Source organism: Anoplophora glabripennis, unplaced genomic scaffold (assembly GCF_000390285.2).
Source record: "Anoplophora glabripennis isolate ALB-LARVAE unplaced genomic scaffold, Agla_2.0 scaffold1975, whole genome shotgun sequence".
NCBI classification, from domain to species: Eukaryota; Metazoa; Arthropoda; class Insecta; order Coleoptera; family Cerambycidae; genus Anoplophora; species Anoplophora glabripennis.
The window spans coordinates 1-16,984 of NW_019418048.1; the positions used below are offsets into that span (position 1 = coordinate 1).

At 34.0% G+C, this 16,984-nt stretch overlaps 1 protein-coding gene across 1 annotated transcript; it reads left to right on the forward strand.

The window, feature by feature from the left end:
• Positions 1-759: 759 nt before the first annotated feature.
• Positions 760-16,697, forward strand: LOC108916276 (zinc finger protein 11-like; the record flags this gene model as incomplete). Its single annotated transcript, XM_023456628.1, has 12 exons — positions 760-876; positions 1,009-1,308; positions 1,366-1,619; positions 2,866-3,528; positions 6,274-6,364; positions 6,447-6,746; positions 6,912-7,087; positions 7,594-7,897; positions 8,270-8,734; positions 12,526-12,819; positions 12,876-13,144; positions 16,456-16,697. Coding segments are annotated over exons 1-12 (3,475 nt in total), but the record flags the coding sequence as incomplete, so codon positions are not given.
• Between the last annotated feature and the right edge of the window lie 287 nt (positions 16,698-16,984).

The window sequence follows — 16,984 nt, forward strand, 5'->3', positions numbered from 1 at the left end:
ACAGAGTACTATCTTATTGTTTCTGTGATCTGTGACATAGGTATATATAGATATTGTTTCTGTATATGGAATTCCTAAACTTCTAAACCACTGTCTTCTAATTAGAAGATTTTTCGGAAATCTGTAACATATAAAAAAATCGATTAAATTTTTTACGACTTTGTTTATCTGATTTACTAATGCTTTTTGGCACTTCAATTTTGTCAAAGCAAAATATTTAAATTTAACCCCAACAGCTTGTTTTATTGCTACGTCTATGATTATTGTTACTTATGGAACGATCGTTGATTTTCTTTCATTGGTAAATATTGCAAATATACCACTTCTTCGGCATTGTTCAACACTTTTTCACTGGAAAAAATCTGACTAACAAGCAGGAAATCATTAAAAACGCAAAAACATTAGATTACGTTCAGTACGAAACACAGCAATGGCGAATGTCAAAATGTGAGCGTAAAAGTGGCGCGAAACTTAAATAAACCAATCACAACACTGGGAATAGTAAATATAAACATGAATCATTTGAGATTCAAACAAATATCCTAAATTATTTATCTATGTCTTTTCTTGATCTGTGTTGAAATCTATACCACATTACACAATTCATATACGTAATCTATATTCAAGAATAGTAGAGTTTACCATTACTGTTCTTCCGATAATAGAAGAGGAAGAAGAGCAAATTCACTCTTTACCTGACCTGTTCCTTTAATTTTTAATTGAGGTTATAATAAATACATTTTAAAGAAAATTGTGACAATGAGTGATGTTCAAGAACCTTTGTGTAGGCTTTGTATCAAAACTATAACTGATAACAGTTTTGAAATAATAGACATCGCTACTAGAGACATTCTACATGTGCTTTTGTTGAAATTGGTATGTCTGTAAAATATATTAGATTGTACTATCTCAGTACGTGAAGCGACGGCTATAATCTATTTTGATTTAATCGTTACTTTCCGTCACAGTTATTTCCTGTCTGTTTTATTAAAGCTGCATACATTTCAGAAGTGCGACGGGGAGAGCAAAGATGTTATATGTAACACTTGCAGAAAGAAGTTAAATTCAGCATTAGAATTTAAATCGGCATGTCTGAATACCGATAACACAATTATACCATATGTGGACTGTAAAAAAATGTTAGAGCTCGATATGAGAGAAATGTACATGAGGGAAAACGGAAAAAAGATAATGAATATTTCGGACAGTCAGAAAATATGTCGATTGTGTATGCAGCCAGTAAGTAGCGAGTTTAGGTGCATACGTGAAGAGGAACTTGAAGCCATTGAGAAATTGGCTCCTGAAATGGTAGGAATGATATGAAATACTTGCATTTTTCACAATTTAAAAAATTATACTTTGCAGATTATAAACATGGTCAAAGATCCCGTTGTTTGTAAGCCATGCTTCGATTCTCTGTGTACTCACAACAATTTTCTGAGAGATTGCTTAGAGGTAGAAGAAAAAATTAGTTCAGCAATGGAAAGTCCAGCAGATACAGCACAATCTGATTTATTCATTAAAACTGAATGTTTGGACAAAGAACTCGATATTAATGAGGCAGAATTGTCGATCAAAGATGAATGTGTTGATATAAAGTCAGAAGTTGAAGAAAAGAGGTACGAAAAGTCTTTTTTTAAAGTTAATCTTATATGATTAACGCATACTATTAACTTGTGTTGCCAAATTAAGACTTATCCCAGAGGAAGCGTCAATTACTACTCCAGTTTATAAGCTTCTTTCAAACTTCTCCTCAACCCGGTAGTCACAATAATGTTTCTTTCGCCACACAAAGATTCACAGTGATAAGAGACAAACAAACTTATATTTGCATACATTTTTTTCCCATCCTATAGGCAACCCAAATTACTAAATTGAAACGAAAGTAAAATAAAGTAATGATTTCACTTAAATATTAAACAGTCGTATCAACTGTTAACTTCATCAAGCCCGCACTTGCTCAATCTTCATTAATTTTGGGATATCATTGAAGAGATTGTGGTAAATAACATTCGTATTATACTGCGATACAGTGGCAAGAAAGTGAGACTCCCTGTTGGTTTGATAACTAAAGCTTTATGTGCATTAAATATCAAATTTTAAAACTCACTTTTCAGACCGTGACAAAATTGCAAATGACGTCAAGATTTTTCTGAATCCTCTTTACTAACACATTTAGTGAAATTTTTAATCTTATTATTTTAATAATTATTCACAAGTCCTGGCAACCCTACTATAGGATGCATTAACCTCATTAGAAAATTGTTGAGTCTAGTCATTGGTCGTTCTTTTGACTGTATTGAGAATTTCTTTAATTTGTAAAATATGATTTCAACAAGCTCATTTGGTATGTATCCAATGGTCCTCTTGCAGTTTTTCCTTATCATGAACTCGTTGAATGAGATATTCAAATTTGGAATGTATAGAACAATGCTCCGCACGATGTCGAGATACTTGTATAGTATTTGGACGACATTCCCTTCTATTTATAATTATGCTTACAAATTTGAGATTATTAATTACTAAATAATCAAAAGTTTGTTAAAGCACTAACATTATTGTCTGCAACAAGCTTACACTACCACCTAATTAACACGAACCCACCAAGAACTCAAAGCGAAACTTTTAACAAAAGCTATTATTAAAATATCAAAGAGTGACGATATTAGAAGTGGCAGCAAACGCTGATTTATTCCGGGCCAGTAATATGATTAATAACTTTAGAACGGGCATCAGTAATCTCATTAAAGTCAAATGCAAATGTGTCTGCTCTTATACAACTTTTATTAGAGTGACTTTTGTAAAATGCAATATTGAAATTAAAACCTGATTTTCAAAAATACTTTGTATATGCAATTTTTTCAGTGACACCTCACCGCAGAGCTCTGATAATGAACCATTCGCGAAGGTCCAGATGTATAGATGTAACGACTGTGATTACAAAACTAAACACAAGAATGCTATCAAACAGCACCAATTGAAGCATAATGATCCTTCACAGGTTAAAATGTATAGGTGTAATGACTGCAGTTACGAAACTAAATACAAGAGCGATGTGACAAAGCATGAATTGACACATAAAGGTCCTTCGCAGGTTCTAATGTACAGATGTAATGACTGCAGTTATGAAACTAAATACAAGGGCAACATGAAAAAGCATGAATTGACACATAAAGATCCTTCGCAGGTTCAAATGTACAGGTGTAACGTTTGCGACTACGAAAGTAGACACAAGTATGTTATCAAAAGGCATCAGCTAAAACACAAAGATCCTTCCCAGATTCAAATGTTCAAGTGTAACGAATGCGATTACGAAGCTAAATACAGGGGTTATATTAAAAGACATCAACTGAAACATAAAGATTCCTCGCAGGTTCAAATGTACAGATGTAACGACTGCAATTATGAAACAGTATACATGAGAGATATCAATAGGCACCAACTGACACATAAAGATCCTTCACAGGTTCAAATGTACAGGTGTAACAACTGTGACTACGAAACTAAATACAAGAAGAATATCATACAGCACCAATTGAAACATAAAGATCCTTCCCAGATTCAAATGTACAGGTGTAACGAATGCGATTATGAAGCTAAATACAGGCATTATATTATACGACATCAAGTGAAACATATAGATCCTTCGCAGGGTCAAGTGTACAGATGTAATGACTGTAATTATGAAACAGTATACATGAGAGATATCAATCGACACCAACTGAAACATAAAGATCCTTCACAGGTTCACATGTACAGTTGTAACGACTGCGATTATAAATCTAAATACAAGAGTTGTGTCAAACGGCACCAACTGAAACATAAAGATCCTTCGCAGGTTCAAATGGACAAGTGTAACGACTGCAATTATCAATCTAAATACAAGAGAAGTGTCAAAGGGCACTAACTGAAACATAAAGAACCTTCGCAGGTTCAAATGTACAAGTAACGACTGCAAAACTTAATACAAGAGAAGTATCAAACAGCACCAAGTGAAGCATAAAGATTCCTCTGCAAGTCTAAATGTATAGGTGTAATCACTGCAATTATAAGCCCAACTATAGGAGCTCTATCATGTGTTGAAGCATAGACAGCCTTCTCAAGTGCAAATGTACCGGTGTGATCTGTGCTATTTTCAAACTAAGCATAACACACAAAAAAGGTTTGCAGGTGTGGATTACCACCCATCAATGTGCATAATATAGTCAAATGTAGTGTCATTTAAGACTAATGGTTGTGAATGACACCGAAGGTAAAAATGTGAACGTAACAATTGCCTTTATAAACTTCGGTTGAAACACGAAGTTGCGACACCAAAACACCTCACTGAGACAGAGTGCTGAAACCTAGTGATGAAAAGTCCATACTTTTCACGTTTCTCACAATGTGACAGTCTACTGATTGACAAACCGTTCATAATTTCTATGAGTTATGTTAAATATGCGTATATACAGGGTGTAATTATAAGTGGGGTCAATTTTATTTTTCTGGTACATATTCTTTCTTTTTAATCAAATAAAAAGTTGATTTGTTAGTTTTTTAAATGCACTTTAATTCTTTAGATTTAACTTAACTGAAATGAATACTTCAATTGTTTATGGCTTTCGGTATTATGATGTTAAAATTTATACGTAATTTAATTTTAAGTCACTCTTAGAACCAGTTTGTTATTTTTTAAACTGGAATCTGTAACAGTGTAATTGAGTTAGATTTAATCTGGCATGTGAAACTTAAAGATTTTCTCTATTTATGGCAGATTCACAGTAACACTTGGAAACCGAACAAATTGAATCACCCGGTAGAACATTGTAAAAATATAAAAAATTTGCCATAATTTTGAAAATTATTTGTTAAAAAACAAACCATGTGCCTTTATTAGTGGAATGTTGAATATGTGTTGTTTTAAAAAATTTATAAAATAAACCCTCATGTTCAGTCAAGGGTTATTTTTATAAATTGGTTTTGCCTAAACAAAAAAACTCTTTTTAATAGACGTTAAAATTCAACAAAAGTTCAGAAGATGAAAATAGTTGGTTTTCTATACATTGACTACATTTTTAAAGTGCGTCATATTGATTGGTGTGTTTGCGTTTTCTATTTACCTGCCTTTTTCGGTGCGAAACTTTTTGTTTAGGCAAAATTAGTTTCATAAATATAAGTGTTAATTGACGATTGTTCAAGTTTTGAAATTCAGTGATGAATACTTTGAACGTTACAAAAATTTCGTACAAAATACTAGTACGAAAGTATTTTAAAATATTAAAAAAAAATACTTCTTTGTACTTAGTATTTAAAACAGTATTTTAAGTATGTTGAATTTTAAATATATTGAAAATATTCATTAACAGTATTTAAAATATTTTTGTCAAATATTAAATATAAAAATTAAGATGTGATTAATAAAATATGTTCATATGATCATCAAATCATTAAAAAAAAACGACATGAGTCTGAAAACAATAATTTTCATCTAGACTACTGAAATGCAGAATATTTTATTCACACATGTCATAAGTTTTTCTTAGAATAGCTTAAATTTTGATGATTCTGTACTGACTTGACTAGTTATGATAGTGACCTAAGGTAATGGTAGTAGACAGAGTAGCAATAGCGCAACGTACATTGCAGTGTAGAGTGCGCTAAATCCAGGCGTGCAGGTGCTTAATTTTTTTTAGCATGTGTTGTAGGTATCAGTCGCCAGTCGCAACAGACAAAAAGTGTTTGTTTCTGGTAGGTATTTTGGGTATTTTAAATACTTAATAGTATTTAAATTACATTTAGAAGATTTTGAATACTTTATTAAAGTATTTGAAATACAAAATATTTTTGGGGTTATAATAAATGTATTTTAATTACAAAATACTTCCAGCTCTGAACGTTCTGGACACGTTTTGTCCTTTTGTAGTTACAACAGATGAAAAACGAAGAGACACATTTATTATTATTTTTTTTTAATAAAGTTGACCTTATCACAATTGAAAATATAAAATGAACAGACCTTATTTCCACTATTTGGCCACAATAAAAAAAAATATAGATAGACGTATTCCATGGGTTATAGAACGTTTATCGAGTGAAATTATTATTTCGCTATTATTTTGCCATCTGTTATCTAATTCAATCTGAGAAGAAGAAGAAGAAAGATATAATGATATAAATGTGGTTATGGAATGGCTTTATTGTTTACGACTGTATTGTGAAAGTTTATAATTTCTTATTAGAAAAGCACTAAAGAAATATGCAAGCAAGAATCTTGGAAGAAACATTTTGTAGACTGTGTCTCAATACTGTAAGGGATTCAAATCGCCAGGTGATAGACGAAGTCATCAAAAGGGATGTTCTAAAAATTGTTTTGCCGGGTGTGGTAAGATCAAGTTAACAAGATTACTTTTATACCCGTAGTGTAGTGTGTAGTTCATTTGTACTTAATTCCAAATCCATTTCAGAATTTGGAGGAAAACAAACATTTTATGTGTACAACGTGTTCCGTAAAATTATTTGCTGCTTTTAATTTTAAATCAATATGTATGGAAACGGAGGATATAATTTTTCCTCATGTTAACGCCAGTAAAATGCCACTGATTGATTTAAAGGAAGTTTATCTAAAAGAGAAGGGAAATAGTCAGTTAATCGATATATCGGAAGATCATAGAATTTGTCGATTATGTTTTCAGTCGGTAACTTTCGGATTTCTGGCATTAAATGAAGTGGACGTCGACATAATCCATGCATGTATACCACAGCTTGTAAGTCATATTTTAAAGTATTTCTTAGGAAAATATTTGGATGAGCCAGAAAATGATGGATCCCATAAATAATATTCTGTATAAGTGTCGTATAAACAGAAAATATTTATAAAGTTGGTAAATAACCTAACTTTATTTAATGTAATAATATTTTTTTGATTGTAGAATGTCAGTGCTACCAGGGATCCTGTTATATGTAGAACATGCTTTGATTCGCTTCGTACTCATGGTAGTTTTTTAAAAAGCTGCCTTGAAGTACATGAGACATATACAAACGGAGATGAACAATTTTACATTAAAACTGAAGAAATTGAAATAAAACTGGAAGATGATCAAGACGGGTAAGGATATGTTGATAAATTTTGTAATTTTATAACTGTACTTTTGAATTTCCTAAACAGCTAAGAAAATTTTAAATTAGAAAAACCATTTGCAATGTAAATCTTTTAGTTTTGAAAATGTTTGTTTTGACTTGTTGTCTGAGGGCATGATGCTTGAAATAAAATAAAAATAATGATTTCACTTAAATGCTAAAAAGTGTTACAACTGTTAATTTCTTTAGGTCGTCCGTGCACAATCATTGTCAATATTGTGAGGTTTTAGAAAAGATTGGAAAAATAACTTAACCTTGTCATCTGTTGGCAACAAAGTGAGACTTCCATTTGATTCACAGACGTTAGAAATGACAGTCAACACTGATTTATTTCGACGCAGTGCTTTGTTCGCACTCATGATTAATAATTTCAGAGTTTTTATTAGCGATTTTTTCATAAAACAGTATTTGGTCATGACACTTTAATATTAAAACTTTGCATTGGAAAATATCCTGTATATACAATTTTTTCAGCGACACACCACTGCAGACCTACGATAATGAACCATTCGAGAAGAGTGACTGTAAAGATGCAGAAGACGATGCATGTAGAGCTGAGAATAGCGCAACAAACACATGTAACGTGAAAATCAAGCAGGAGCCCAAAGTATCGGATGAATGTATTTACGAAACTGGATGCGAGAGCTGTTTTACGTCACAACGGAAACATAAAAATCTTTCGCAGGCTCAAACGTATAAGTGCAATGACTGCGATTATGAAACTAAATATAAGAGAGATTTTGAACGGCATCAACTGAAACACAAAGATCCTTCGCAGGTGCAAATGTACAAATGCAACAACTGCAATTACGAAACTAAATACAACTGTGCTATCAAACGGCACCAACTGAGACATAAAGATCCTTCACAGGCTCAGAAGTACAAGTGTAACAAATGCGATTATGAAACTAATTACGGGAATTACATGAAACAACACCAACTGAAACATAAAGATCCTTCACATATCCAAATGTACACGTGTAATGACTGTGATTACAAAACTAAATACAGAGGTAATATCAAAAAGCATCAACTAACACATAAAGATCCCTCACAGATTCAAATGTACAGCTGTAATGACTGCGATTACAAAACTAAATTCAAGAATAATATCAAACAGCATCAACTGAAACATAAAGATCCTTCTCAGCTTCAAATGTACAAGTGTGACAAATGCGATTACGAAACCATATACAGGAGTTATATTAAAAATCATCAACAGAAACATAACGATCCTTCACAAATTCAAATGTACAGGTGTAACGACTGCGATTACAAGACTATATACAGGAATGATATTAAAAAGCACCAACAGAAACATAGGGATCCTGCTCATATTCAAACGTATAAGTGTAATGACTGCGATTATGAAACTAAATACAAAAGTGCTATAAAAAAGCATCAACTGACACACAAAGATCCTTCACAGATTCAAATGCACGCATGTAATGACTGCAGCTACAAAACGAAATACAAAGATAATATCAAAAAGCATCAACTGAAACACAAAGATCCATCGCACATTGAAATGTATAGGTGTAACGTCTGCGACTATGAAACTAAATACAAGAGTGCTATCAAACAGCATCAGCTGAAACATAAAGATCCCTCGCAGGTTCAAACGTACATTTGTAACTACTGCGATTACAAAACTAAATACAAGAGTGATATCAAACGGCACCAACTGAAGCATAAAGACTCAACCGGTCACTTCGGGACCGGGACACTGACCGGATAACGATTTGGCCAGTTAAACCAATATTATGTTAAAATACACTCCCTTTGTTTTTACAGTATAAAACTAAATGTGTAAATACATGTTGCCTACTTCACTGTAATATGATGTGTATAATTAAGAAAACTTATGCTGGAAGAACTTTTTTATTGGGAAAAAAGCGATACATGTGTTACTTTAGATTACCGTATTAACATAATTGCAATACATACATATATGTACATATTAATTCTTATTAAATGGGCTATTAAATATCACATTTAGTACGGAACTGTACCGTAAATATAGAAATACTCTCTAAAAGTAATCTTGGGTTTTCTTTTGTTTCTTTGTGTGAGGCCGGTTAAAAGGTTGCCGGTTTAAATGGAGTCCACTGTATACAGTTGTAAAGATTGCAATTACAAAACAAGAATATTATCAAACGGTACCAGCTGAAGCATAAAGATCCTTCGCAGGTTCAGCTCTTCAGGTGTAATGACTGATTATGCCACTAAATATAAACAATGTCACATATCACATTTTCAATCATAAGGATTTGTTGCATATCTAAATGTACAGGGAAAGTCACTATAATCTGACAACTTATTGTAAGTGTATTATTGAAATTACAAAAAAGTTTTTAATACAAAAGTTTTAGCTTTTTTTTATGAATTTTCATAATGCAGTATTAGAAAAAACAATTGAATAATGGAAATCACTAAATTAAAGACTTTTTTTAAATGGAACGCCCTATATATTAGGTCATACTTCGTTAAATTTTTCTCTTTTCAAAAACATATAATATGTTACTGTTTGATTCAAGACTTTTTCTACATATTTCAGTTTAAAACTATTTTCGAAAAAACAGGGGAATTTATGTCTGATGGATCGCAGTGGCCTATGGACGAGGCACGCGGAACAAACAAATGACTGACAGTTTATCATCATTAATTTATTTCCTATAACAAACTATTTTAACAAAGAAATAATGTTTAGTGAGAACGAAAAATTTGAACTCACAATAAGTTGTCAGATTATAGTGACTAACCCTGTATGTACATTTAGATCTGCAAGAAATCATTATGATTCAACGTGTAATATTTGATATTGCTTATATTTAGTGGCATAATCACAGTTATTACACCTGCAGGGATCTTTATGCTTCAGCTGGTGCTGTACAGATGCAGTAATTGTGATTATGAACCCAATGGAGGCATAGAGTCTTCTCAAATGAAAATGTACTGGTGTGATCTGCGTGATTTGCTAACTGAATTACTGCCCATCAATGTGCAAAATATAGTCAAAATTGGACTTATTTAAGAGCTATAAGACACTGATCGTAAATATTGGAACAAGATGTAAATCGTAATGCTTGCTTTGAAAAACATCGGTTGGAACACGAAAATCTTACTGAAACAAGAGGACTAACAACTGATTTGTAAAAATTAGTAGTTATGACAAGTTTCCTATTTCTCGCAATGTAACCATCTATATTTACAAACGGTTTATAATTTTGATAGGTTAGTTATTATGTCATGTATTTTAAACAAGGATATTGTATACTGTGTAAGTAATAAAAAAATCTAATTTATACGTTCTTAATTTTTTTAATAAAAAGCTGTAAAAAACTGCTGACTTCACTATGTATTTACAGGGAAGATGTGCAGTGTTGCTGGTACAATATAACATGTCAATTTGAAAGTTGAAACCTGGTGCAACAGGTGGAAAGTCAAAATTAATCCCAACAAAAGTTCGGCTATCCTTTTTACCAAACGAAAAATCCCACAAAACCGCGACAGACTGACACTATCCCAGGAACCCATCTCCTGGAATCGACAAACACGATACCTGGGCGTGACGATGGACCAGCGTCTCACGTGGAAACCGCACATCGTGGAGACGGTGGCGCGAGCGAAGACCACCAGGGCTAGGCTCTATCCCTTACTCAAAGGTGGAAACACCCTCAGTTTAAGGAATAAGCGAACGCTTATCAAGGTGGTACTTCAACCGCAGCTAACCTACGCCTCCACGGCGTGGGGTCACGCGGCAAAAAGCCACTTAAAGTCATTACCGGCTGTGGAAAACATAGCCCTCCGCACGGCCACCGACGCGCCCTGGTACGTAAGAAACTCTTGACATATTACGAGACTTACAATACACAAACGCTACACAGACAATAAGACAAAACGTGGAGAAACGGTTTGACGTAGCCGCTAGACATGACAATCCCCTCAGGCAAGCCGTTGACTACGTACCCGACGTGACCGACAAACACAAAAGACCTAGACACCAACTTTTTGATCCTAGGTGACCACCCTAACGACACCCCCCCCCCCTCTTGCCCGCTAACCTTTTCTGTTTCAGAGACAGCCAGGATCAAGAAACGAAGACAACGACACACACACATATACACCCCCATACCCTCCTTTCCCCTCCCCTCCCGCGCTAGCCTGAGGGCCACCTTAGCAAAGCGCATCCCAGGCTGCATAGCCGCACTGCCCTACCCAACCATACCACACATAAATATGACACCACCCCCGGGGGTTTACACAGACGAGCCGGCGAAGCAAGAAGAGCGCCAGAAGAAAGTGCCCTAGCCGGCGGGGCCCAGCCAGGACAAAAGGAGGTCCCACAAAGCGCCTACATCGGCCGCATTTGCGGTCGGGGTAGACGACGGATGGGGCCCACCTACGAAGGCTGTCCAGGCCTACACGAGATGAGGCAGGATAAAGAGAGATAATCCCCCTCGATCCCAAATCATTGAGGCCAATTTCTAGCCATGGAATAATGGCGCGGTTCGTGTAAACCACCCCCACACTACCGTGGATTGGAGGAATTTTACGGCGAGTGGTCTGTCGTAAGGCCCTCTGCGTTTTCCAGAGGCTGTTGTCTTGTGGATCCAGCAACTCCAGGTGCCTAGCCCAGTTGTCCTAGGCCAGTTCATCCAGAGCCGCCTTCACCCGTCTGTTAAGTACGTTTAAGTCATGTCTGTGTTGGGGGAGAGACGGACAGTATCTCACTAAATGCCGTCTCAGTCGAGCACGCACGCGATTGGTTGGAAATTAATACTGGGCTCCGTGCTAGAGTGAGATAGCATCTAATGAGAAATTGTATATCTCTCTCGCACACAGCCACACTTTTCGCAATAGCTTGCTACCTCCAGTAGTATATGCTCGAAGATTTCGTCCATTCGTCGCATTTTTTCTACGATACGAAATTTATTGTCGCCGCCGTCGGTAAAATAAATTGCATCATTTATAAATATCAGTATTATGTTTAATATGATTTATTTATTCATTACAGACATTATTTTGATAAGTACGATCATTCTGGTCCATTTACGATAATTTTACGCTGCTCACATCCAGGTTGCGGTTATTGCCTTTCATCAGTTTCATCCGATGATTTAATTGAGGTTAAACAACTGACAAGTCACGGTTGTATACTTACATTTCAAAGGAAATTATAATGACTGGTGTTCAAGAATTTTCCTGTAGGCTATGCCTTAAAACTGTTATCGTTAAAAGTTTTGAAGTAATAGAAAATATTATTAGAGATATTCTCGATGTTCTTTTGCTGAAACTGGTAAGTCAGTGAAGATATTAAATAAAGTGTATAGCGATTTAACAATAATTGTTAATTTCTGCCAAAGATATTCTCTTTCTGTTTGGTTAATGTTGCGTACATTTCAGAAATTCGATGATGAGAGCAAAGAGGTTATATGTAATGCTTGCAGAAAAAAATTATATGCCGCATTCGAATTCAAGTCGAGGTGCCTGAATACCGATAACACAATTATTTCACATGTGGATTGCGAAAAAATGTTAAAGCTCGACATAAGGGAAGTATACAGGAAAGAAAAGGGAAGCAAGTCAATTTCCGATAGTGAGAAAATATGTCGATTGTGTATGAACTTGGTAAAAAGTGAGATTATGTGCATACGTGAAGGGGAACTCGAAGCCATTCAGAAATTGACTCCTGAAATGGTTTGAACAATATTAAATATTTATATTATGCGCAATTTAATGAAACACATTTGCAGAATATAAATATCATCGAAGATCCCGTTATATGTCAGGAATGTTTTGATTCCCTGTGCACCCACAACAGTTTCCTTAGAGAATGCTTAGAAGTAGAGGAAAAAATTAGAGGTGCTTATGATAATTCAGCCACAGAAAGTCGAATAGACACGTCACCATCTGATTTATTTGTTACGACTGAAAACCTGGACAAAGACTTGGATATGAGCGAGATGGAATTTTCAATCAAAACTGAGTGTGTCGACATAAAATCTGAAGATGAGGAAAGAAGGTAAGGGAAGACTATTTTAACATTAATTTAAAAAATGGTTGTGGTACTGTCATGATTTGTATAATTAAATGAGTGCATAAGTATATCAATAAATTTTTAATTCATATTATTGGCGTGTCACCAAAAAGAAGTCGTATCGTACTCATGGAAGCAATCAATCGCTATACCAGTTTATATATTGGTGATATACAAATTGTAACAAATTTTATGCTTACGTTGGTTATAAATAATGTTACAAAGATTTTTGTCTAATCAAAAGCTTGATTAATTGAGTTGGAAAAAATATAATATCTTGACACAACAATCAGTATGGCTTTAGGTTGCATGTGGGTATAAAGAATACTTTACCAGTTTTCACTAAAGAACTCGTATCAAAATAAAAAAATTACAATGTTTTATTTTCATTTTTAATAAATATAATATAGAAAAGTTTTTATGCTCGGCAGTTATAAAAATCACATTAAGTACTTGTGATCTTACCATTTTTGTAACGAGAATTATGTCTTCTATATTGTACGAAGAGGCCGGAGCTATTGCGTTATTGACAATTTTAAATATAAATATCAGAAATTTTCATTAATACGTATAGAATTTTATCACACTTCCACTGAGAGTTTCTGTTCCAAATAAGAACCCACACAAAGCATAAAATATATTTTATTGCAAATTTCCTCTGTGCCAAGGTGCCTTGTTTTGCCACTAAACAGCATCAGAGTTTGTTAGGATATAATGGTTAGCGGGTACTTGCATAAAATGTGCCTATAGTAACTGTACGAAGTAGGTCAAGTTTCTGTGGCAGTAGTAGTCAATGGTAGTAATAAAGATATGCATGTTGTCGACAGTTGTTAATTATTATTATCCAGATAAAACATTGTACAAATATATAAAGATAACCCATCACATTATGGGCCCAGGAAAGCTCAATTAAGTGAGGAAAAAGGTTAATAGTGAATAAAAGTTGAGTAATAAAAGGTTAAAAAATTGATAAGTCAACAATAAACTTTTCGCAGTTGCAAAAAAACAATTCTTCGAACTGGAAATTTAGAGTAGAATGTTTACTAGTTGAAAAAGATGTGAAGAGTTTAGTAAAGAAGGAAGTAACCGAATCAATACTTAATTCCATGGGTGAAGAAACTAAAAATAATCACTTAAAAATCAGTTATAGTTCAGTGTGTAACAGGTAAACATATAGAACATATAAAAGACTGTAAAACGGCTTATGACATGATAAAAGTTTTAAGAAATATTTTTGAAAGGAAGAGTACATTGTCAAAATTAACAGAAATGGTAGGCGGGTTAGCTTGCATGTGGTATGGAATTGAATTAATTCAAGAAAAATTAGCGACTAAACTCGCTGTTCCCAGGATCTGCTTGTGGTTTGGTAGGGGAGGTTTCTAGGGGTTAGGTGGGTTTATCTCGAAACCCGTGGAGTTTTGGACTTTGAGCAAATGAAGACATTTGTTCAGGATGCCGAGGTACGTAACATATAAAAAATTCAGTCAATTTAACCAGAAGCCATTTCCCATAAGGTTTGTGCAGGGTCCTTTGATGAAATGAAATACAAGTATGAAAGCCAAGATTGTAATAATAATAGAGAACTCAAACAAGTGACATTAATAGAAGAAAATGACACAAATGAGAGCCAAGAAGAATTACCAAAAGATAAACCAGAGATTGAAAACAAGAGAAATATCAAAATACCCACAAAATTCGATGACTATAAGTTATATTTTGCATACTGTTTATTAACTGAAGCATATAGCTGTACTCCACAAACATACGAAGAAGCAATAAACGAAACATATTGCAAGAATGGGATAGAAAAAGAATTAATGCTCATAAAAAAAACAAAAAACATGGACATAGTCAAATTTACCAGATGGAAAAGATATAATTGATACCAAGTGGATATTTAGAACAAAGCAAGATGGAACAAAAAAGAATAATTGGACAATACTACAAACGGATATCCCAGCAGCATTTTTGAATTGAGAAATAGAAGCAAGTGTGTATATCCACTGAAAGGTTTAGGAACAAAATCAACAGTTGTGAAATTAAATCGGGCATTATATGGCTTGAAGGAATTACCAAAATTGTGGTACAACTGGTTCAATAATTTTATGATTCACATTAATTTTACCAGATCAAGTTTTGATTGCTGTCTATATCATAATTCCTCGGTATGGTTAATTGTTTACGTTGATGACATCTTAATAACAGAAGACAAGGAAATAGAAAGTATAATAAATTTGCTAAAAGAAGAATTTCAAGCAAAAAATATACAAAAATACTAAAATCATTTAACATGGACAATTGCAAAGGAATAGCAACCCCGATGGAAGAAAATTTTCAAGTGGATCACGATAGTGACAATAAATGTTCCTTATAGGCAACTAATAGGAAATTTGATATACGAACTAATATCACATTTTTTGTATCTTACTTAAGTAGATGGTTAGACAAACCCAATGAAAAGTATGGAAAGCAGGAGCACTACGTCGTTTACAATCAATGAAAGATGGACCAGAATACAAAAATAAAGGTAGTGAAGCCTATACTGATGCGGACTGGGGAACTGATGGAATAGACAGAATAAGCGTAAGTGAAATGTTGTTATGATTTGGAGGAAATTCGATTCACTGATCATCTAAAAAAAAAACAAGAATGTGTAGCACTTTTGACAGCAGAAGCCGGATATATAGCAGCAGCTACAGCAGCACAGGAACTGATTAACGTCCACGGAATATTGAGTGTGTTTGGTGTTATGAAGTGCACAAAACTATACTGTGACAATGAAGGTGCAATAATGATGTCAAAAAACTTTGAGAATAGTAAACGAATTAAAGATATAGACATTAGGTATCATTTTTTGGAAGACTAAATAACAGATAATGAAATTAGTATAGACCATGTTCCAACAACGGGCAATATTGCAGATATATTAAACAAGCCACTGAATAAAATAAAATTTGAAAACTGTAGATCAAAGTTAAATATTTTGTAAACAGATTGTAATTAAAAGGTAGCAATTTCAATTTGTTAGATTGCTAAGGACATGAAATTGAAGGGGGTTGTTAGTATATAATGATTAGCGGGTACTTGTCTAAAATGTGCCTATAGTAAGTGTACGTAATAGGCTAGTAAGTGTACGTAATAGGCTAAGTTTCTGTAGTTGTAGTAATAAAGATATGCAAGTTGTCAACAGTTGTTTGCACCAATGTATAAAGATAACCAATGGCAAAAAATATTGGTTCATATTCACTAATATGCTTTGTCAGATTTAAATGGAATTTTGTATGCAATTTTTTCAGTGATGCGCCACTGCAGACGTCCAATAATGAACCATCGGAGAAGAGTGATTGTAAAGATGCGGAAGAGGATAGATGTAAAAATGAGAATGGATCGGAAAACAAATGTAATAAGAAAGCCAAGCGGGAGTGCAAGGTATTGTACAAATGTGATAAACCTATTTACCAAACTGGATGCAAGAGTCATTTTACCATGCACTGTGCAAGACACAAGAACAATTCGGAAGGATATAAATGTGAATCCTGTGAGTCTGAAACTGAAAATAAGAAATTACTTCAAAGCCGGTTGAGACATAAAGGCCCCTCACAGTTCAAAATGCACAGGTGTAATGTCTGCGACTACGAAGCTAAATACAAGAGTGATATAAAAAAACACCAACTGAAACATAAAGATCCTTCACAGGTTCAAATGTATAGATGTAACAACTGCGATTATGAAGCTAAATACAAGAGATGTATAGAACAGCACCAACTGAAACATAAAGATCCTTCACAGGTTCAAATGTACAAGTGTAACAACTGTGATTACGAA